This window comes from Pristiophorus japonicus, chromosome 18 (genome assembly GCF_044704955.1).
Source record: "Pristiophorus japonicus isolate sPriJap1 chromosome 18, sPriJap1.hap1, whole genome shotgun sequence".
Taxonomy (NCBI): Eukaryota; Metazoa; Chordata; class Chondrichthyes; family Pristiophoridae; genus Pristiophorus; species Pristiophorus japonicus.
The window spans coordinates 16,443,068-16,465,984 of record NC_091994.1 but is presented as its reverse complement, the minus strand read 5'-3'; the positions used below and the strand labels follow the sequence as shown (position 1 = coordinate 16,465,984).

The window sequence follows — 22,917 nt, the reverse complement described above, 5'->3', positions numbered from 1 at the left end:
TGGGTGCAGTCATGGGGAAGCCCGCTATCCTGGCAAAACCACATGCACGCTCGTGCTGCTTCTGTCTGGTGATGGCGAAAGAAATGTAGTCCCTCCTCCTTCTGTAGAGAGCATCTGTGACCTCTTGGATGTAGTAAAGGACAGCAAACTGGGAGATGCTGGAGATATCTCCTGTTGCACACTGGAAGGATCCACTGGTGTAGAAATTGAGCGCAATGGTGACATTGACTGCCACTGAGAGAGCTGTCCTCACCCTGGTCTGAGGCTCCAGGTCTGGTTGCAGGAGGTGGCAGAGCTCTGTGACCACATTCTTGCTTGAATGTTGCCTTCGAACACACTGTTCCTCAGTGAAGTTGATGTAGGAGAATTGCTGGCGTAATACCCTGGGAGGGTAAGGCCTCCTGTTGGCCCCCCTCCCTATGGCCACATATTGCTGTCTTTCTGTGCCTCAGTTGCCCCCAACAACGATGCTGGAGCATGAGGTGCAGTGCCAGCACAGCCCCCATGAAATGATTTAAATGGTTGAGTTTCAAATCTAACCTCAATGAAAGTCACAAATCTTTGATAGCAACAACAGTCGAAAACGCCTGTCTGCCTATTTGAAGCTAAGAAGGAACATTATTGGCCGATTAAAACTTCACCAGATGCTGGCGCCTTTAAATAGCGCCCCGACATCCGACTGAAACCCGACTGCTGAAGCTGTCATTGTCAGCACCAGGCATTAAACCAGGGGGCGAGGGCCAATTTTTGTTCTGGGTCGCAATGTAGCCCAATTTCTCTTCTCCCCCCTTTCCCCCCCCCCATATTTTTACAAATGTCGAACAGCAATTAAAACATGAAGGAATGAGACTACACACTTGTAATTGTTAATTTTCTGAGTCAGAGAGGTTGTTTGGCAGTAATTAACACGTCATTAAATAGATACTTGTGCTTGAAACGACAAGACTTAACTTTTTGTGGCGTGTTTAGTTAGTATCTACCATGCACACACAGCAACTTCACGACATTTAATGCCCATCAATGGTGAGGCAGACAGCTCGAACAGTGGAGCGGCTTGAACAGCAACATTTGGATATTGGCATCTGCTCCTCGCCTCACGTTGCTGTACCATTTATGCATAAATAATGGCGAGTACCATTAACCTCACTGTTATTTTGGCAGCAAAATCTAGCCAAACATTGTACCATGGATTGGTTTCTGAAGCAGTGTGCTGGCTTTCTAACTATTATACTGGTGCATTAGCACCGGGCTACCTATCTGGTGTCTGGTACTGGTGCAGTTTTTTTAGACAAGACATTAAACGAAGGTCCTGTCCTCTCGGTTGTACGTAAAAGATCTCATGATACTATTCGAAGAAAAGTTGGGAAGTTCTTTAGTGTTTCTGGTCAACATTTATCACTAAACTAAGTTCACCAAAAAAGATTAACTGGTCATTTATCTCTGATGTTTATAAGAACATAAGAATTAGGAGTAGACCACTAGGCCCGTCGAGCCTGCTCCACCATTCAGTAAGATCATGGCTGATCATCTACATCAACTCCACTTTCCTGCACTGTCCCCATATCCCTTGATTCCCTTAATATTCAAAAATCTATCAATCTCTGTCTTGAATATACTTGAAAGACTGAGCCTCCACAGCCCTCTGGGGTAGAGAATTCCAAAGATTCACCACCCTCTGAGTGAAGAAGTTTCTCCTCATCTCAGTCCTAAATGGCTGACCCCTTACTCTGAGACTGTGACCCCTGGTTCTAGACTCCCCAACCAGGGGAAACATCCTCCCTGCATCTACCCTGTCAAGCCCTGGAAGAATTTTGTATGTTTCAATGAGATCACTTCTCATTCTTCTAAACTCCAGAGAATATAGGTCTAATCTACTCAATCTCTCCTCCTAGGACAATCCCCCCATCCCAGGAATCAGTCTGGTGAATCTTCATTGCACTCCCTCAATGGCAAGTATATCCTTCCTTAGGTAAGAAGTCCAGGGGGCTGAAGTTGTCCCTTTCTATAAGAGCCATGACCGCCTCAAAGATGTGGCCACGACTCGGTCGGTGCAGAGGAGCCGCCATTTTATAAATTGCCATCCATTATTTTTGGAGTGGTGTACGGGGCCGCCCCTGCCTGTTTTCCCGCCGCATTCGGGCATGTGCCAACCCCTTACCGACTGGCAGCGACTCGCTTTCCGACCCCCATGGGAATTTGCCCCGTGCGGGATTGCCCTGTGGGAGCGCCGCCGGTGCTACTGAACACTTTCCCCAGCGGGGAACTCTCTGTGGCTGGGCGGCGTGTCCGCCCTTAGAGGTGCGGTCGTGCTGCCGGCGACTCCATTCTATTTTTTCTTGTCGACCGACTGCCAGGTCAGGCCGACAGTTATACCCACGGGTTCAGCTGGGCCGCCAACAGGCAGCCTGGCACCTCCTCCTGGCCCGGCCGAATCCCTTCCTGGTGGCTCAGTGTTTGTCACTAAAGTGGCTTTCCAGAGTTCGCAGCAGCCCTCCCCTTTAACTGAAGAGGAGGGCGCTGATGACTTGGTGCGACGGCCATTCCAATCCACCCCCACTTCCGCCCCCGTTGATGACGGCCCCTCTGACCTACCCACTCCCCGACAGGAAACAAGAAACAAAGTGCTGAAAATCGCCGGATTGTCCGTCCCATGCATTGGGGCATACGGCTCACTTAAAAATCGGTAGGTGCGTCCCGTTTCGGGTGGAGGGCAAAACTGTACATAATACTCCAGGTGTGGTCTCAACAGGGCCCTATATAATTGCAATAAGATGTCTTTACTCTTATACTCAAATCCTCTTGTAATAAAGGCTTTTTTAATTGCTTGCTGTACCTGCCTGGTAACTTTCAGTGATTCGTGTACAAGGACTCCCTGGTCCCTCTGAACACCAACATTTTCCAATCTCTCACCATTTAAAAAAAAAAAAATACTCTGCTTTTCTATTTTTCCAAGCAAAGTGGATAACGTCACATTTCTCCACATTGTATTCCATTTGCCATGGTCTTGCCCATTCACTTAAGGATAGTACAGGCAAGTGGAGTTGATGTAGAAGGTCAGCCATGATCTCATTGAATGGCAGAACAGGCTCGAGGGATCAAATAGCCGACTCCTGCTCCTATTTCTTATGTTCTTAAAGCGGATTGGAACGTGTTGAGGATGTGAGAGGCACTATATGAATGCAAGTTCTCTCAGTTAAGTGCGCATATTTGAAATATCAAACTCTGTTTCATTTTATTAGGTGAAGTACTTGCTACTCTTCACTTAGGCTGTTAATAAGGTTGATTCAGTATTGAATGATCTGTATATTTTGTATTATGACTCACATTCCATCTGCCCTTTTTCCATATTTACAGTTTACGACAATGAGGACCAGTTGCTTTGGGATCCCTACGTTCTTCCAGAAAGACAAGTTGAAGAGTTTCTGTACAAAGCAGTAAAGAGAGCGCGAGAGGAGAAAATGAATGAGAGTTTACCTGAGGGAATGCTTGTTAAAGATAGTGAACAGGTGACTAACCAGTCGATGCAGATTTCTTTACACTATCAATCTAAGTTTCATGCAGACCTGACAGCAGCTTAAATCCAACCTATGATTCCAGATTATACGCTACCAAATTAATACTGGAGTAAATTTCATGCCAAGACCAATTCAGAGATAATATGTTGCAAAAAGTTTCCTTATTTACCATTTTCTTATGTTCCACTTGATGTATGAGGAGGAGGGAGAGAAAGAGCTCCTGGACATGCGTCAGCATCCCAAAATCTACACCAGGAAAGGCTGTGGAGGTGTCGCAGATAGAGTTGGCACTGTTAAAGACATTTTCATTCAATCCACCGTTGCAGATTTGACCACTGAACCTGGATTAACAAAAATCTGGGCAATTGCTTCAAACTAAACTGTGACAGTAGGACAAGAGGGCACTTGTTCAAACTGGCGCACGGGAAATTTACAGCTGATAATCAGGAAGTTCTTCATGCAGAATGATTAGCACATGGAATGGACGTCTGGGTAGAATAGTAGACTGAAAACCCTGGAATTATTTAAACAGTTGGATACTACAATGGGGGACTGTGTGGCCTTTCTGGATGTATTTTGAGCAAAACCAAGTGGCCTTCTTCATCCCTATTTATCTTGAGTGTAATCATTGACTAAATGTACATTGGGTACTCAATATCCAACTGGCTCAGTTGGTAGCACCCTCGCCTCCGCGTCAGTAGGTTGTGGTTTTAAGTCCCACTCGAGAGACTTGAACACAAAAATCTAGGCTGACACTCCAGTGCAGTGCTGAGAGAGTACTGCGTTGTCGGAGGTGCCGTTAAACTCTCCCAGGTGGACGTAAAAGATCCCATGGCACTATTTTGAAGACGAGCAGGGGAGTTATCCCTGGTGTCCTGGCCAATATTTATCCCTCAATCAGCATCACTAAAATAAGTTATCTGCAGTATCACATTGCTGTTTGTGGAGTTTGCTATGTGCAAAATTAGCTGCCACGTTTCCTACTTTACAACAGTAACTGCACTTCAAAAGCTGTAAAGCACTTTGGGATGTCTTGAGGCTGTGGAAGGCGCGATATAAATCCAATTTTTTCTTTTATGACAAGAAACTGAAGATGCTTTAAATCCGAAACAATAACAGAAATTGCTGGAAACGCACAGCTGGTAAGGCAACATTTGTGGAGAAAACAGATAAGGATGTATCAGATGTGGACTCTGAACACATTGCTACCTGAAAGGAAAATTTTTTTTTATTAAAGTGCACATCTGCATTACCAACTATTCCTGATCTCTCTCTTCTCACCACAGATGCTACCAGTCCTAGTGTTTCCAGCACTTTCTGGTTTTGTTATTTTTTAATTGCTTTATGCTTTAAGACATTAACGTAATTTTAAAGATGAATTAGTCCACATTTTTGTCTATATAGCTGCCACCGTCTATTTTCAGATGCGGGAGAATCTCTATCCGATGTATCAATTTTTCAATCTCTGTTTAACTCCATAGGCCTTGTATGAACTTGTAAAATGTAACTTCAATGCAGAGGAAGCCCTCCGAAGACTGAGATTTAACGTCAAAGTGGTACAAGGTGTGCAACCATTTTTTTGGGGGGGGCGGGCGAGGCTTCCATTCTGACATCAGTATGTCCCAAGTTGCCCATTCCTCTTTAGTGCTAAATGTACTTTCGGTTATGAGGAATTGACTCCGACTTACTCGGACTCACCTTCGGCTGGAGTTTCTTGCTTACTGGAAAGGCTTTCTGAAATTTCCTTCAAGCTGTTATAACGTGCTGTAGTCTAACAGCAAGCTATTAGAAAGTAACTAGTTCGTGCTGTACATTATTACTCAGCCATTAATTGCAATATAACCTTTTCTTTGCAACTTTGGAATTTTCCTGAAAAATCACATGACTCTAACATGCCACATTTTTGCACTTGCAGATGAACTGTGTGCCTGGAGTGAAGAGGAGTGCAGAAATTTTGAACATGGACTTCGAGTTCATGGCAAAAACTTTCATCTCATACAAGCAAATAAGGTGAAATGAAATAAAAGCAAAATACTGCGGATGCTGGAAATCTGAAATAAAAACTGAAAATGCTAGAAATACTCAGGTCAGGCAGCATCTGGGGAGAGAGAAACCCTTCAGGTCTGGCATCTCTTCCTGCACCGTTACCTCTGGTGTCCCCCAAGGATCTATCGTTGGACCCTACCTATTTCTCATCTACATGCTGCCCCTCGGTGACTACATGCTGCCCCTCGGTGACATCATCCAAATACACGTCGTCAGTTTCCACATGTACACTGACAACGCCCAGCTCTACCTCACCACCACCTTTCTCGACCCCTCCCCTGTCTCTAAATTGCCATGCTGTTTGTCTGACATCCAGTACTGGATGAGCAGAAATTTTCTACAACTAAATATTGCAAAGACTGATCGACACCCTTCCCTCTTCCTCTCAACTGTCTGAGGCTGCACCTGACTGCTTACAACCTTGGTATTATATTGACCCTGAGGTGATCTTCCAACCACATATCCGTGTCATTACTAAGACCGCCTATTTCCAGCTCGAAGGTCGGCCGACTCCACACCTGCCTCAGCTCATCTGCTGCTGAAACCCTCATTCATATCTCCAAGTTTGCAGATGACACTAAGCTGGGTGGCAGTGTGAACTGTGAGGAGGATGCTAAGAGGCTGCAGGGTGACTTGGACAGATTAGGTGAGTGGGCAAATGCATGGCAGATGCAGTATAATGTTGATAAATGTGAGGTTATCCACTTTGGTGACAAAAACAGGAAGGCAAAATATTATCTGAATGGTGACAGATTAGGAAAAGGGGAGGTGCAACAAGACCTGGGTGTCATGGTGCATCAGTCATTGAAAGTTGGCATGCAGGTACAGCAGGCAGTGAAGAAGGCAAATGGCACATTGGCCTTCATAGCAAGAGGATTTGAGTATAGAAACAGGGAAGTCTTACTGCAGTTGTACAGGGCCTTGGTGAGGCCACACCTGGAATATTGGGCCCAAATTTCAGGCCGCGCCTAGAACGGCGCAGCCCCGACCTGGACGCCCGTTTTTCGCGCCAGAAAGTACGCCTAAAAAATACTGACAGATTCTCCGGCTCCCTGCAGGTCCTCTGGAGCTGGGCGTGGCACAGCACGAGCTGTGGTGGGCGGAGCCAGGCCCCTGCGCTGAGATCAGTGCCGGGACCTCTGCACAGGTGCGCTACAGTGGGCGCGCATGTGCAGTAGCTCCAGGCGCCCAAAACTGTGCAGGAGAGGCCCGAAGCACGCAGCCCCTAGCCCTGGCCGAATTGCCTCACTGGGGCTGCGTGGATCAGGCTGCACCTCCCATGCCCAGCTCCCGGACCGGAGCAGACCCCCACCCCCGACCCTGGACTCGACTCCCGTTTCCCCCCCCGCCCCCGGACCCGACCCCTGCCCCCGGATCTGACCCGACTCCCACCCATCCCCGACACCGCCCTCCCTCCCAGCCCCCGACCCGACCCCCGGCCACCTACCTGTAAATCCGGTGCCGGGCACGGCCCATTCAGCCTCCCTCTCCTCTCTCCACCCCCCACGCCCTTTTCCCCCTCCCTCCCTCCCTCCCCCCCCACTCTCCTTCTCCCTCCCCCTCCTCTCCCTCTCCCTCTCCCCCTCCCTCCCTCCTCACCCCCCTCCCCTCCCCTCGCTGTCAGAAATAAAGACTCTGACAGACAGAGAGTGAGAGAGACACGCTTTGGGGGGGGGGGGTCGTCCCAGCACGCTGTTGGAGGGCCCCCGGTGCTGCAGTAAGTAAGTAGGAAATGTTTTATTTATTGATTTTTTTAATTTATTTTTTATTAATTTTTTTTGATTGATTTATTGGTTGATTTATTGATGTATTTATCATTTATTATTGAAGAGTAGGAGTAAGTGGGTACTTTTCAGAATGGCAGGCAGTGACTAGTGGGGTACCGCAGGGTTCTGTGCTGGGCCCCAGCTGTTTACATTGTACATTAATGATTTAGACGAGGGGATTAAATGTAGTATCTCCAAATTTGCGGATGACACTAAATTGGGTGGCAGTGTGAGCTGCGAGGAGGATGCTATGAGGCTGCAGAGTGACTTGGATAGGTTAGTTGAGTGGGCAAATGCATGGCAGATGAAGTATAATGTGGATAAATGTGAGGTTATCCACTTTGGTGGTAAAAACAGAGAGACAGACTATTATCTGAATGGTGACAGATTAGGAAAAGGGAAGGTGCAACGAGACCTGGGTGTCATGGTACATCAGTCATTGAAAGTTGGCATGCAGGTACAGCAGGCGGTTAAGAAAGCAAATGGCATGTTGGCCTTCATAGCGAGGGGATTTGAGTACAGGGGCAGGGAGGTGTTATTACAGTTGTACAGGGCCTTGGTGAGGCCACACCTGGAGTATTGTGTACAGTTTTGGTCTCCTAACTTGAGGAAGGACATTCTTGCTATTGAGGGAGTGCAGCGAAGATTCACCAGACTGATTCCCGGGATGGTGGGACTGACTTATCAAGAAAGACTGGATCTCAACTGGGCTTGTATTCACTGGAGTTCAGAAGAGTGAGAGGGGACCTCATAGAAACGTTTAAAATTCTGACGGGTTTGGACAGGTTGGATGCAGGAAGAATGTTCTCAATGTTGGGGAAGTCCAGAACCAGGGGTCACAGTCTAAGGATAAGGGGTAAGCCATTTAGGACCGAGATAAGGAGAAACTTCTTCACCCAGAGAGTGGTGAACCTGTGGAATTCTCTACCATAGAAAGTAGTTGAGGCCAATTCACTAAATATATTCAAAAGGGAGTTAGATGAAGTCCTTACTACTCGGGGAATCAAGGGGTATGGCGTGAAAGCAGGAAGGGGGTACTGAAGTTTCATGTTCAGCCATGAACTCATTGAATGGCGGTGCAGGCTAGAAGGGCTGAATGGCCTGCTCCTGCACCTATTTTCTATGTTTCTATGGCACTTTATTTGTAAAACTGAAGTGTTTAAAGTTTGTAAACTTCCCTTTAAACCCCCCACCCCCCATTCCCTACACCTGATTTGTAACCTACGCTTGATTTTCTAAGTGTAGGCAAGGTTTTTCTGAGCGTACAAAAATCTACACTTACTCCATTCTAAGTTAGTTAGTTTGGAGTAAGTTTTCACTGCCTAAACTTTCAAAACTGGCGTAAGTGGCCGGACATGCCCCCTTTTGGAAAAAAAAATCTGTTCCAAACTGAAACTGTTCTAACTGACTAGAACTGGAGCAAACTCAATGCAGAGAATTGCAATTTCTTAGATACTCCATTCTAAATCAGTTGCTCCAAAAAAACAGGAGCAACTCAGGCCGAAACTTGGCCCCATCGTATATAGTTTTGGTCTCCTAATCTGAGGAAGGACATTCTTGCTATTGAATGAGTGCAGCGAAGGTTCACCAGACTGATTCCCGGGATGGCAGGACTGACATATGAAGAAAGACTGGATCGACTCTGCTTCTATTCACTGGAATTTAGAAGAATGAGAGGAGATCTCATAGAAATATCTAAAATTCTGACAGGACTGGACAGGTTAGATGCAGGAAGAATGTTCCTGATGTTGGGAAAGTCCAAAACCAGGGGTCACAGTCCAAGGATAAGGGGTAAGCCATTTAGGACCAAGATGAGGAGAAACTTCTTCACTCAGAGAATTGTGAATCTGTGGAATTCTCTACCAAAGAAAGTTGTTGAGGCCAGTTCGTTAGATATATTCAAAAGTGAGTTAGATGTGGCCCTTACGGCTAAAGGGATCAAGGGGTATGGAGAGAAAGCAGGAATGGGGTACTGAAGTTGCATGATCAGCCATGATCTTATTGAATGGTGGTGCAGGCTCAAAGGGCCGAATGGCCTACTCCTGCACCTATTTTCTATGTTTCTATTCATGCCTCTGTTACCTCTAGACTTGACTATTCGAAAGCACCCCTGGCTGGCCTCCCATGTTCTACCCTATGTACACTAGAGGTCATCCAAAACTCTGCTGCCCCGTTTCCTAACTCGCACCAAGACCCACTCACCCATTACCCCTGTGCTCGCTGACCTGCATTAGCGCCCGGTTAAACAACGCCTCGATTTTAAAATTCTCATCCTTGTGTTCAAATCCCTCCATGGCCTCGCCCCTCACTATCTCTCTCATCTCTTCCAGCCTTACAACCCTCCGAGATATCTGAGCTCCTCCAATTCTGGCCTCTTGCGCAGCCCCGATTTTAATCACTCCACTATTGGTGGCCCTGCTCAGGTCCTAAACTCTGGAATTCCCTCCCTAAACCCTCTACCTCTCTTTCCTCCTTTAAGTCACTCCGTAAAACCTACCTCCTGCCCTAATAGCTCCTTATTTGACTCGGTATCAAATGTTGTTTGATTATGCTCCTGTGTAGTGCATTGGGATGTATTACTACATTAAAGGCGCTATATAAATGCAAGTTATTGTTGCCTGACCTGAGTATTTCCAGCATTTTCTGCTTTTATTACAGGTAAAATGAAATGTCTTGTTTTACAAATTGATTATGTAAATAGAAAATATATATTTTTACTCCTCAATCTTCTATGCCATTGCACACAGTGAATCAAGACCAAACGCAGGGCTCAGTTTTCCCCAGTGATGTGCGCCGTTTTCTTGGCGCGTGCGCTTTTTTTTGGCTTAAATCTAAAAATCCAAGTTTCCCCAAATACTGTGCGCCAGCGTAACTCAGTTAGATTAGATTTTTTTTTTGTGTCATAAGGGGTGTAACCTGATGTCTGCGCCAGTTTTTTACATTTATGCAAGTTTGGACAACTTACATTTCTCCTCGGACGGTGTATGCGACCACTCCCAAAAATCCTTCTGGCCACTTAAGAAAAGCCAGCGCAGAAAGGCGCCATTGTTTTTAGGCACAGTTTTGGAGGGAGTCAAGAACACGTGATGCATCATGAAGCTTAATTTTTTTCAAACTTAGAATGTCGAAAATGGAAGTTTAATGCAATTCTTTAATTTCCGAATTTTTAAAAGTGCCATGCCACCACCGAACGTCTCCAAACCGGGCTCGAGGGTCAGAGCATCGGCCGGCAGAATTGGTCCCTCGCCCGAACACGGGGCCGGGGCTTGGCTTCAAAAGAAGCCCTGGAGGGGGCGGGGGAGTGGGGGTGGAAGCCTGAAGCCTGGTGGGGAGGGGGTGGGGGGGCAGTATTGCGCTTGCCCAGACCTGGGTGTGGTCCATACTAGGGCACCGACCTTGGGGAGAGAGACAGCAAAGAAGCTTGTCCTGCTGTTTTGAGCGTCTTGCAAAGGTACAATTTAGTCATGGGGGCAATACTGACGATGCCATACCTTGTGCAAGCCTTCTGCGTGATGGTGCTGCGGAGGAGACGATTGATTCGACGTCATCTCATGAGGAACCTCAGAGCAAGTAGGATGATGAGCAGGAGGCCTTACCCATGTTGGGTATATCCAGACAGGCTTTCATGGCACCCGAGTGATGCAGACTATGTCAGAAGGCTGTGTTTCCGCAAAGAAGTTGTCACCGAGATCTATGAGTTAGTAAAAGCAGACCTGCAACCTAGAAGCATCAGGAGGACTGCTTTCTCAGTTGAAGTGAAGATTACAGCTGCTCTTTAATTCTATGCATCTGGATCGTTCCAGGCCACAACTGAGGATATGTGCTCCATTTCTCAACATGCAACACATATCTGCATTCGGCAGGTGACTGCTGCACTATGTGCCCGGAGGAATTGTTACATAAAGTTCCTATGACCGCCCAGGCAATGCGTGAAAGGACTGTGGGCTTCTTCAGGATTGCTGACTTCCCAAAGGTACAGGGCTGCATTGATTGTACCCATATCGCCTTGCGAGCACCTTTGGAGGATTCCGAGATGTACAGGAACAGAAAAGGCTTCCACTCCGTTAAAGTGCAGCTCGTGTGTGACGACATGCATCGCATCATGTCAGTTGATGCAAGATATCCTAGGAGCACCCATGATGCGTTCATCCTACGCGAGAGCGCTATATCTGCCATGTTTCAGCAGAAGCCAGAAGAGCAGAGCTGGCTGCTGGGAGACAAAGGGCACGGCGGCCTCGCCACCTAGCTCATGATGCCCCTACGTGTAACCCAGACGGAGGTTGACCGGAAATACAACATGTCGCACATTGCGATGCGCAGCATAATAGAGAGGACCATTGGCAAGCGTTTCCGATGCCTGGACCATTCTGAAGACTACTTGCAATACTCCCCTGAGATTGTCAGTCAGTTCACTGTTGTATGCTGCTTGCTGCCATCATGAAGCAGCAGCAGCAGTCGTGAAAGACCCACCTGAGATGAGAGTGGCTGATGATAATGATGAGGAAGATGCAGATGAGGAGGAGGACGAGGAAGCCATGCAACTACCTGAACCCGGAGCACAACAGCGGAGGAGGACGGGCCATCGTGCCCCTTTAGTAATTGCTCGAGCCTTGCGCCAGCAGCTCATCCGTGAAAGCTTTGCTGCCTGAATGCTCAATGGCAACTATTCCCCCAAATGGATCATGTTTGCTGTTTGGATCTGTTCCGTAATGTTGTGTTGTGTTAATGGAACAAATAATGGAAATGATTCCTCTTTACTTCAAAAAGTTGTGTTACTAATGGAACAAATAATGGAAATGATTCAGTTATAATGCAAAATATATTTTATTCAAAAGTTTAACAAACATTTGTTTGTACTTAACTATAATAAAAGTATTTTTGTATCAAACTTTAAAGTTTTCAGTTAAGATCACTTACAAACTTTTAAACTTGTAAATTTACATAACTTACAAAAAACGTTTAATTTGAGAACAGTTACAACAGTAACAACAGCAGCAGCAAAGAAAGGCTGCACCCATCTCTCCTCCACCTTATTCCAACACCGCCCGCCACGCTTAGTCTTGTTGACTCCACCCCTGCCCGCAGGCAGTGGCGCAGCGTTTCTCTGGTTGGTACCAAGCTTATTCTTTCGAACATCTCGGGTAATGCACACTTCTTGATGGGGGTGGGGGGGCAGGCGTAATGTGGAGGGCCCGGCTGGTCTGGGGATTGGAGTAAGAGTGACAGTTGATTCTGTCAATGGGCGTGGGTCTGGGCGTGTTCCCTTATTGCATCAGCTACCTGCGACATTTTCTCCCTCGTGTTCCCTGACAGTGTTGGCATTTCTTGAGAGAGTGTTGTTACTTCTCCCAACATTCCCATACCTCATCACCCACCCCACTGGTGGTGTCCAGGAGTGATCGGGTAATGTCAATGCTCTCCGCACTCATTTCCATCATCTGAACCACGTCTGTTAGATCCTGCACCTCAGGAAAGTGCTGTCGAGCCCTCACCCGGGTGTAGCTCGCTGCATCCCAATGGGACCCGCAGCCTCGGACAGTGGGACCCTGGGTGTGCCTCGCTGCATCCTACTGGGACCAGCAGCCTCAGATGGTGGGGCACTGTGTGTTCTTTACTGCATCCCACTAGAATCTCCAGCCGCAGACTGTGGGAAACCATGGAATATCTCAACACTTGTACCACTCAGGAAAGGGACTGGCATCTCAATGGGCGGCACCTGCACCTCCTCCAGAGTGAATACAACAGTGTGGGCTTCATCATCACCTCACCCTCACCCCCATGCCCTTGGTCTGGACGGTGGGATTGGAAGATGTTCTCCTCTTCAGGCTCATTTGCGTCTGAATCTACTACTTCATCAGCTTTAGCCTCGTCAGGGTTGGCCTCAAGTTCTGCAAAATATAACAGAACAAACAAATGGTTAGCAGCAGAGGAGGGGGCAGGGTGACATGAGTAGGCTCACACAGAGCAGGCAGCAGGCTGATTTGAAGGACCACGATGAATGATAGCACATTGCATCAACTGAAGCGTAGCTGACGGAGACATCCCCATGAACCGACGCATGGCTAGCCTGCGCAGTACTTAACATTTAGCAAAGCCAAACTGTGGAATTTGCAGGATTTACCCTCTCCCTCGAGTGTGGGCCCAGCTTGTGCAGTGGCGGTTGCTTTTCTCTCGGCAGGACCCATCAAAGCAGCGACCCTCTCTTCCAAGTGTGTCAGTGGGTGCAGATTTGCCGGGCCTCCTCCTGTTCGAGTTCTTTTCCTTTTATTGTGTGCCACCTTCCTCTGCAAAGGTAAAAATATAACTTTTTAGAGAGGGTGTCTTTCTGCTGAGTAAGACATATACAGATGGTCACATTTACAATTGAAATTCCATTGAATAAATGAAAAAAAAACTTATACTAACTACTTGACCAAGGTCCTGCCACTTCGGTCTGTCCTTCCGGACTTGACAATCCGGAAGGATAGACAGAAAGGAAAAGGAGGTGGGATAGCTCTATTGATAATGGATGGAATCACTGCAATAGTAAGAAACGATATTGGCTCAAATGATAAGGGTGTTCAAACCATTTGGGTGGAGATAAGGAACAATAAGGGGAAAAAGTCACTAGTGGGCGTAATCTATAGGCCCCCTAACGGAGCATAAACCAGGAAATAATAGGGACTTGTAAAAAGGGAACAGCAATAATCATGGGTGATTTTAACCTCCATATTGATTGGACAAATCAAATTGGTCAGGGTAGCCTTGAGGAGGAGTTCATAGAATGCGTAAGGGATGGGTTCCTTGAGCAGTACGTAACGGAACCAACCAGTGGGTAGGCTATCTTAGATCTGGTCCTGTGTAATGAGACAGGATTAATAAACAATCTCCTAGTAAAGGATCCCCTCGGAATGAGAGATCATAGCATGATTGAATTTCAAATTCAGATGGAGGGTGAGACAGTTGGATCTCGAACCAGCGTACTTAGCTTAAATAAAGGAGACGATGAAGGTATGAGGGCAGAGTTGGGTAAAGTGGACTGGGAAAATAGATTATAAAGTGTAGGACGGTTGATGAACAGTGGTGTACATTTAAGGAGATATTTCACAGCTCTCAAAAAATATATATTCCAGTGAGGAGGAAAGGATGTAAAATAAAAGATAGCCATCCATGGCTAACTAAAGAAATAAAGGATGGTATCCAATTTAAAAACAATGGCATACAAAGTGGCCAAAACTAGTGGGAGGACAGAAGACTGGGAAGCTTTTAAAAGCCAGCAAAGAACAACTAAAAAAATGATTAAGAAAGGGAAGATAGACTATGAAAGTAAACTAGCACGAAATATAAAAACAAATAGCAAGAGTTTCTATAGGTATATAAAAAGGAAAAGGATGGCTAAAGTAAATGCTGGTCCCTGAGAGGACGAGAGCAGGCGGTTAAAAAAGCAAATGGCATGTTGGCCTTCATAGCGAGGGGATTTGAGTACAGGGGCAGGGAGGTGTTACTATAGTTGTACAGGGCCTTGGTGAGGCCACACCTGGAGTATTTTGTACAGTTTTGGACTCCTAACTTGAGGAAGGACATTCTTGCTATTGAGGGAGTGCAGCGAAGGTTCACCAGACTGATTCCCGGGATGGCAGGACTGACATATCAAGAAAGACTGGATCAACTGGGTTTGTATTCACTGGAGTTCAGAAGAATGAGAGGGGATCTCATAGAAACGTTTAAAATTCTGACGGGTTTAGACAGGTTAGATGCAGGAAGAATGTTCCCAATGTTGGGGAAGTCCAGAACCAGGGGTCACAGTCTAAGGATAAGGGGTAGCCATTTAGGACCGAGATAAGGAGAAACTTCTTCACCCAGAGAGTGGTGAACCTGTGGAATTCTCTACCACAGAAAGTTGTTGAGGCCAATTCACTAAATATATTCAAAAAGGAGTTGGATGTAGTCCTTACTACTAGGGGGATCAAGGGGTATGGCGAGAAAGCAGGAATGGGGTACTGAAGTTGCATGTTCAGCCATGAACTCATTGAATGGCGGTGCAGGCGAGAAGGGCCGAATGGCCTACTCCTGCACCTATTTTCTATGTTTCTATGAGACCAGGGAATTAGTAATGGTGAACATGGAGATGGCAGAAACTCTGAACAAATATTTTGTATCAGTCTTTACGGCAGAGGACACTTACAATATTCCGACAGTGGATAGTCTATGGGCTATGGCGGGGGAGGAACGTAACACAATTATAATCACTAAGGAGGTGGTACTCAGTAAAATAATGCGACTAAAGGCAGATAAATCCCCTGGACCTGATGGCTTGCATCCTAGGGTCTTAAGAGAAATAGCGGCAGGGATTATGAATGCATTGGTTGTAATTTCCCAAAATTCCCTGGATTCTGGGGAGGTCCCAGCTGATTGGAAAACTGCAAATGTAATGCCCTGATTTAAAAAAGGAGGCAGACAAAAAGCAAGAAACTATAGACCAGTTAGCTTAACATCTGTGGTTGGGAAAATGTTAGGAGTCCATTATTAAAGAAGCAGTAGCAGGACATTTGGATTAGCAAAATTCGGTAAGGCAGAGTCAGCATGGATTTATGAAGGGGAAGTCATGTTTGACAAATTTGCTGGAATTCTTTGAGGATGTAACTAACAGGGTGGATAAAGGGGAACCAGTGGATGTGGTGTATTTGGAAGACGTTTGACAAGGTGCCACATAAAAGGTTACTGCACAAGATAAAAGTTCACGGGGTTGGGGGTAATATATTAGCATGGATAAGAGGATTGGCTGGCTAACTAACAGAGAACAGAGAGTCGGGATAAATGGTTCATTCTCTGGTTGGCAACCAGTAACTAGTGGGGTGCCACAGAGATTCGTGCTGGGACCCCAACTATTTACAATCTATATTAATGACTTCGAAGAAGGGACTGAGTACAATGTAGCCAAATTTGCTGACAATACAAAGATGGGAGGAAAAGCAATGTGTGAGGAGGACACAAAAAATCTGCAAAAGGACATAGACAGGCTAAGTGAGTGGGCAAAAATTTGGCAGGTGGAGTACAATGTTGGAAAGTGTGAGGTCATGCACTTTGGCAGCAAAAATCAAAGAGCAAGTTATTATTGAAATGGAGAAAGATTGCAGTACAACGGGATCTGGGGGTACTTGTGCATGAAACACAAAAGGATAGTATGCAGGTACAGCAAGTGATCAGGAAGGCCAATGGCATCTTGGCCTTTATTGCAAAGGGGATGGAGTATAAAAGCAGGGAAGTCTTAGTACAGCTATATAAGGTATTGGTGAGGCAACACCTGGAATACCACGTGCAGTTTTGGTTTCCATATTTACGAAAGAATATACTTGCTTTGGAGGCAAGGTTCACTCGGTTGATTCCGGGGATGAGGGGGTTGACTTATGAGGAAAGGTTGAGTAGATTGGGCCTCTACTCATTGGAATTCAGAAGAATGAAAGGTGATCTTATCGAAACGTATAAGATTATGAGGGGGCTTGACAAGGTGGATGCAGGAGAGGATGTTTCCACTGATGTGGGAGACTAGAATAAGGAGCCGTCCATTTAAAAAAGATGAGGAGAAATTTCTTCTCTCGGAGGGTTGTAAATCTGTGGAATTCGCTGCATCAGAGAGCTATGGAAGCTGGGACATTGAATAAATTTAATACCGAAATAGACAGTTTCTTAAACGATAAGGGATTATGGAGAGCGGGCAGGGAAGTGGAGCTGAGTCCATGATCAGATCAGCCATGATCTTACTGAATGGCGGAGCAGGCTCGAGGGGCCATATGGCCTACTCCTGTTCCTAATTCTTACGTTCTTATGTTCTTTTTGCACTGGCCTCCAGACCTTGGGATGGTCACCATTGCACAGTAATCTTCTGCAAGTTGGTTCCAGCGTTTCTTCATTTCTTTTGGTGAAACTTTTATATGACTTCTGCTGGTATCCAGTTTGTGTCATCTGGCCTCAGTTACAGTAATCAGTGCCTCCACTTCATCCTGTAAGAAATTCTTGATCCTTGAGGCACTTTGCATCTTGTGGCCCAAGTTTTCCCCCAGGGTTAGAACAGAGCATCTCCGTGTGGTGCGCCGACCTTTTAGAACAGAAACGGCGCCTATTATTTACCTTGATATTCTCCCCTCCCTCCGGTCGATCCAGGCTCTTAGCGCAGTGCAGCAGAACGCTTGGGGGGGGCGGAGCCAGGTCCCGGCGCTGAAAACCGCTGCACATTCGCGCTAGCTCCAGGCCCCGAGGCTGCGTGGGAAGGGCCCGAAGCACGCCGCCCCTAGCCCTGGCCGAATGGGCTCACTGGGGCGGCGAAGATCGGACTCTGGCCTCCCGTTCAGGTCCCGCTCCCCCCCCATGTCCTCGGCGGGGCCCACCAGCCCGGCATCTTGCTGGAGGCAGCCCCACCCAAAGTCTTCGGCTCAGCTTCCTCTCGTCGACGGGGCCCATTTAGCCTCCCCCCTCTCCTCTCTTTCCCCCCCCCCCCCATCTCCTCTTCCCCATGTCCTCTTCCCCCATCTCCTCTTCCCTCTCCACTCCCTCCCTCCCCCTCCTCTCCACTCCCTCCCCCTCTCCCCCCTCCCCACCCTCCTCTCCACTCCCTCCTCCCCCCTCCTCTCCACTCCCTCCCCCCACCCCTCGCTGGCAGAGACAGAGAGACACTGACAGAGACAGAGAGAAAGACACTGGAGGGACCCCATCCCAGCACACTGTTGGGGAGGGCTCCCGGTGCTGCAGTCGGTGATTAGAAACTTAATTTTTTATTTATTAATGTTTTTATTTATTTTTTTTTTTGGATTGATTTAATGACTGATTTATTGATTTTTTTTTTTAATCATTTATTATTGATGGCTCTTTATTTCTAAAAATGAAGTGTTTAATGTTTGTAAACTTCCCTCCCCCTCCATCTCTCGTTCCTGATTTGTACACCTGATTTATAAGTGTAGGCAAGGTTTTTCTGAGCGTACAAAAATCTACACTTACTCCATTCTAAGTTAGTTTGGAGTAAGTTTTCGCTGTCTAAACTTGCAAAACAGGCGTAAGTGGCTGGACACGCCCCCTTTTGGGAAAAAAATCTGTTCTAAAATGGAACTATTCTAACCCACTAGAACTGGAGCAAACTAAATGCCGAGAATTGCAATTTCTAAGATACTCCATTCTAAACTAGTTGCTCCAAATAAAATAGGAGCAACTCAGGCCAAAACTTGAGCCCATATTGCAGCTCCGATTTTTCCAATGAGAATTAAAGTTCTCACACACAACTGGCTCTTTAAAAAAATGGCCGAATGCAGACCAGGAGCTGCACTGGGCGTGCGCGCATAGCAATCACGTCAAAAACGTCCTTTTTTTTTTGCCCATGTGCAGAAGTGGGTGACATTGTTTTTTCGGCGCAGACATTAGACTCCACATCTCCCCTCCCCCAAAGCTAATGGACAGGCTGTGCGGCGCCAATTTCAAGAAATAGAATGGAGAAACTTGCTAGTTATTTTTTTTGGAGTAGTCGGGGCATAACTCTTGCAGTACGCCAAAAAACGGCATTGGGGAAAATTGAGCCCATAGTCTTCAGGTGAAGTGGGGTTAAACAATGAGGAATAATTGGGCCAGGGTGTGCCGACATAGTTTAGTTCTCAGTTTAAAGTCATGCATATTCTGCATTATCTCCATTATAAGTTCTGGCCACATTTATAATGGAAAATGTTGATAAGAAATGCCTGTAAAGATAAGATATTTATTATCTGGGTATGTTATTATCTTGCTATGTTGCTTCCTCTCTAGCCACTAAACTCTACACAAGCTATCCATGATCTCAAGTTTCTCTTTTGAATTCTATTTACCAAATGAGCTTAGCACATCCAGAAATCCACAGCGTGAGACAGGAAAGGTGATTTACCCACAGTTACCATGCTCCAACAATTTTAAAGGAGGTGCAGGAACAGAGAGACCTAGGGTTGTTTGCACACAAATCTTTGAAGGTGGCAGGACACGTTGAGAAGGCTGTTTAAAAAAGCAAATTGGTTTTATTATTAGAGTCATAGAGTACAAAAGCAAGGAATTTATGCTAAGCCTTTATTAAACACTGGTTAGGCCTCAGCTGGAGTATTGTGTTCAATTCTGGGCAACCCACTTTAGGAAGGATGTCAAGACCTTAGAGAGGGTGCAGCAGAGATCTATTCGAATGGTACATGGGGTGAGGGACTTCAGTTATGCAGAGAGACTGGAGAAGCTAGGGTTGTTCTCCTTGGAGCAGAGAAGGTTAAGAGGAAATATGACAGAGGTGTTCAAAATTATGAATGGTTTTGATAGAGTAAATAAGGAGGAACTGTTTCCAATGACAGAGGAGTCGGTAACGGAGGACACAGATTTAAGGTGATTGGCTTAAAAAAAAAACAGGCGACAGGAGGATTTTTCTTTGTTACATAGCACGTTGCCGTGATTTGGAGTACACTGCCTGAAAGGGTGGTGGAAGAAGATTCAATACTAACTTTCAAAGGAAATTGGATAAATATTTGAAGGGAAAAAAATACAGGTCTGTCGGGAAAGAGCAGGTGATTGGGACTAATTGGATAGCTCCTTCAAAGTGCCTGCACAAGCATGGTGGGCCAAATTAATCATTCTATGATCTAAATATTACTGGCCAAGAAATTTGTACATAAGAAATAAGAAGTTTTAAAATAAATCTCATCGGCATTTTGAAATTGATTGGATTGTGTTGATATGCAATAAGAATATGGTTAATCATTGCAATTGTAGTTTATTACTATAATGCTCCAGGGGATTGCAACATTCTTGAACCCATGTTATATGTCTAGGTAAGAACACGTTCTGTTGGCGAGTGTGTTGCATATTATTATATGTGGAAGAAATCCGAACGTTACGACTATTTTGCTCAGCAAACCAAATTCGGAAAGAAGAAGTACAGCCTTCACCCAGGTGTCCTGTAAGTATTCTGGATATTTAATTTGTGGGGTGTTTTTAATTTTGTGGTAAAACCAATGTGGCTCTTACATGCACTTTATTTAATTAATAAAGACAGTTAAGTTAGAAAGTTCAGTCTCATTCTCCTGGTCTCACTCTTTCTTTCTCTTGCTCACATGCTCTTTTTCTGACCATCGAAAATTAATTCAGGGTTATTTCTGGTGCCCAAATTTGCATTATACACTGTTTCTATACATTAGACGTTTTGCTATTTCAACTGATAATTAAGTCCAATATTGAACTCCTTGAAATGAAAACCCCTTTCCAGGATACAGCATAATTAGTGGTATTATTTACCCGTGGTTTAATATAATTACTGAGAATTTTTTTATTTCAGGCTTGATTCTTCCCAAATTATTTACGAATAAGGAAGGCAATTTGGCCCACCTTTGTTTGTAAGAACATAAGAAATAGGAGCAGGAGTAGGCCATTAGCCCCTCGAGCCGGCTCCACCATTCAATAAGATCATGGCTAATCTGATCTTGGCCTCAACTCCATTTCCCTGCCCGCTCCCCATAACCCTTGACTCCCTTATCATTCAAAAATCTGTCTATCTCCACCTTAAATATCTGCAATGACCCAGCCTCCTCATCTCTCTGGGGTAGAGAATTCCATAGATTTACGACCCTCAGGAGAAAATATTCCTCCCCATTTCTGTTTTAAATGGGCGACCCCTTATTCTGAAACTATGCCCCTAGTTCTAGATTCCCCCATGAGGGCAAACATCCTCTCTACATTTAGAAAGGACCTAATATTCCTCCATTGCAACACCTAATTAGTTCTTAAATGATTCCAGGGTTTTCACCTCCAATGCTCTGTGCAGATGTCCATTCCTGTTAGCAGTCTTAAATTTTCAGCTTACTAATGTGAATCTTTATTCTGCTCCAAAGTTTAATATAAAATAGTAAATTTACTTTTTTACTTTTACTTTTTTCATACTGTTTACTATTTTATATAGTTCTAAGATTAATTTTCAGATGCCGCCTTTCCAGGCTGAAAAGGCGAGATTTACCTAATTTTTCCGTCTAACTCAGACCCTTGGGGATCAGCCCTGCGTCTCTTCTCTACACTGCCTCCAGTGCTTGAATGTCTCCCTTGCTTCTCGGTGACCAGAACTGTGTGGTCTGACCAGAGCTCTGTACAGTTGATCATGAATTTCTTTGACTTGTATTTTACTGTTTAGGCTGCATATTCAGCATTCTATTGACTTTTAAGATTGTTATTCTGCATTGGTTGGACATTGTGGGCGCCAAGTCTTCTCAGACTCCTAGGTCTCCTTTAACTTTTACATAGGATATACGACAAAGAAACAGGTCATTTGGTCTAACCAGTCCATGCCTGCGTTTATGCTCCACACAAGCCTCCTCCTGTCTTTCTTCATCTAAATCTATCAGCATAACCCTCTATTCCCTTCTCCCTCATATGCGTGTCTAGCCTTCCCTTAAATGCATCTATACTATTCGCTTCAACCACTCCCTGTGGTAGCGAGTTCCACATTCTCACCACTCTTTGGCTAAAGAATTTTCTTCTGAATTCCCTATTAGATTTCATGGTGACTATCTTATATTGCTGGCCTGTGGTTATGCTCTTCCCCACAAGTGGAGACATTCTCTCTGTATCCACTCTATCAAAACCTTCAATAATTTTATTAGGTCACCCCTCAGCCTTTTTTCAAGAGAAAAGCGACTCAGACTTTTCTTCCTTTCATGTATACCCTCGCATTTCTGGGAACATCCTTGTAAATCTTCTCTGCACCCTCTCCAGTGCCTCTACATTCTTTTTATAATATGGCGACCAGAACTGTACACAGTACTCTTAAGAACCAACCAATGTTCGATACAGGTTTAGCATAACTTCCCTACTTTTCAATTCTATACTTCCTAGAAATAAACCCTAGTGCTTGGTTTGCCTTTTTTATGGCCTTGCTAACCTGTGTCGCAACTTTTAGTGATTTATGTACAGGTTGAACTTCCCTTATCATGGGCGACTTTAATTTACATATAGATTGGGCTAACCAAACTGGTAGTAATATGGTAGAGGAGGATTTCCTGGAGTGTATTAGGGATGGTTTTCTAGACCCAATATGTCGAGGAACCAACGAGACTGGGTGATGTGTAATGAGAAAGGACTAATTAGCAATCTTGTTGTGCGAGGCCCCTTGGGGAAGAGTGACCATAATATGGTAGGATTCTTTATTAAGATGGAGAGTAACACAGTTAATTCAGAGACTAGGGTCCTGAACTTAAGGAAAGGTAACTTCGATGGTATGAGATGTGAATTAGCTAGTATAGACTGGCAAATGATACTTAAAGGGTTGATGGCGGATAGGCAATGGCAAACATTTAAAGATCACATGGATGAACTTCAACAATTGTACATCCCTGTCTGGAGTAAAAATAAAACTGGGAAGGTGGCTCAACCGTGGCTAACAAGGAAAATTAAGGATAGTGTTAAATCCAAGGAAGAGGCATATAAATTGGCCAAAAAAAGCAGCAAACCTGAGAACTGGGAGAAATTTAGAATTCAGCAGAGGAGGACAAAGGGTTTAATTAGGAGGGGGAAATGGAGTATGAGAGGAAGCTTGCTGGGAACATAAAAACTGACTGCAAAAGCTTCTATAGATATGT

At 45.3% G+C, this 22,917-nt stretch overlaps 1 protein-coding gene across 3 annotated transcripts in view; it reads left to right on the top strand.

The window, feature by feature from the left end:
* LOC139228570 (mesoderm induction early response protein 2-like) overlaps positions 1-22,917 on the top strand; it is a 117,376-nt gene that overhangs the window by 88,288 nt on the left and 6,171 nt on the right. For all 3 annotated transcript variants that reach the window (XM_070859698.1, XM_070859699.1, XM_070859700.1), the window contains 4 exons: positions 3,355-3,506; positions 4,997-5,078; positions 5,431-5,525; positions 20,125-20,252. In XM_070859698.1, the coding sequence (XP_070715799.1) occupies positions 3,355-3,506; positions 4,997-5,078; positions 5,431-5,525; positions 20,125-20,252 (457 nt within the window). The remainder of the gene's footprint in view (positions 1-3,354; positions 3,507-4,996; positions 5,079-5,430; positions 5,526-20,124; positions 20,253-22,917) is intronic.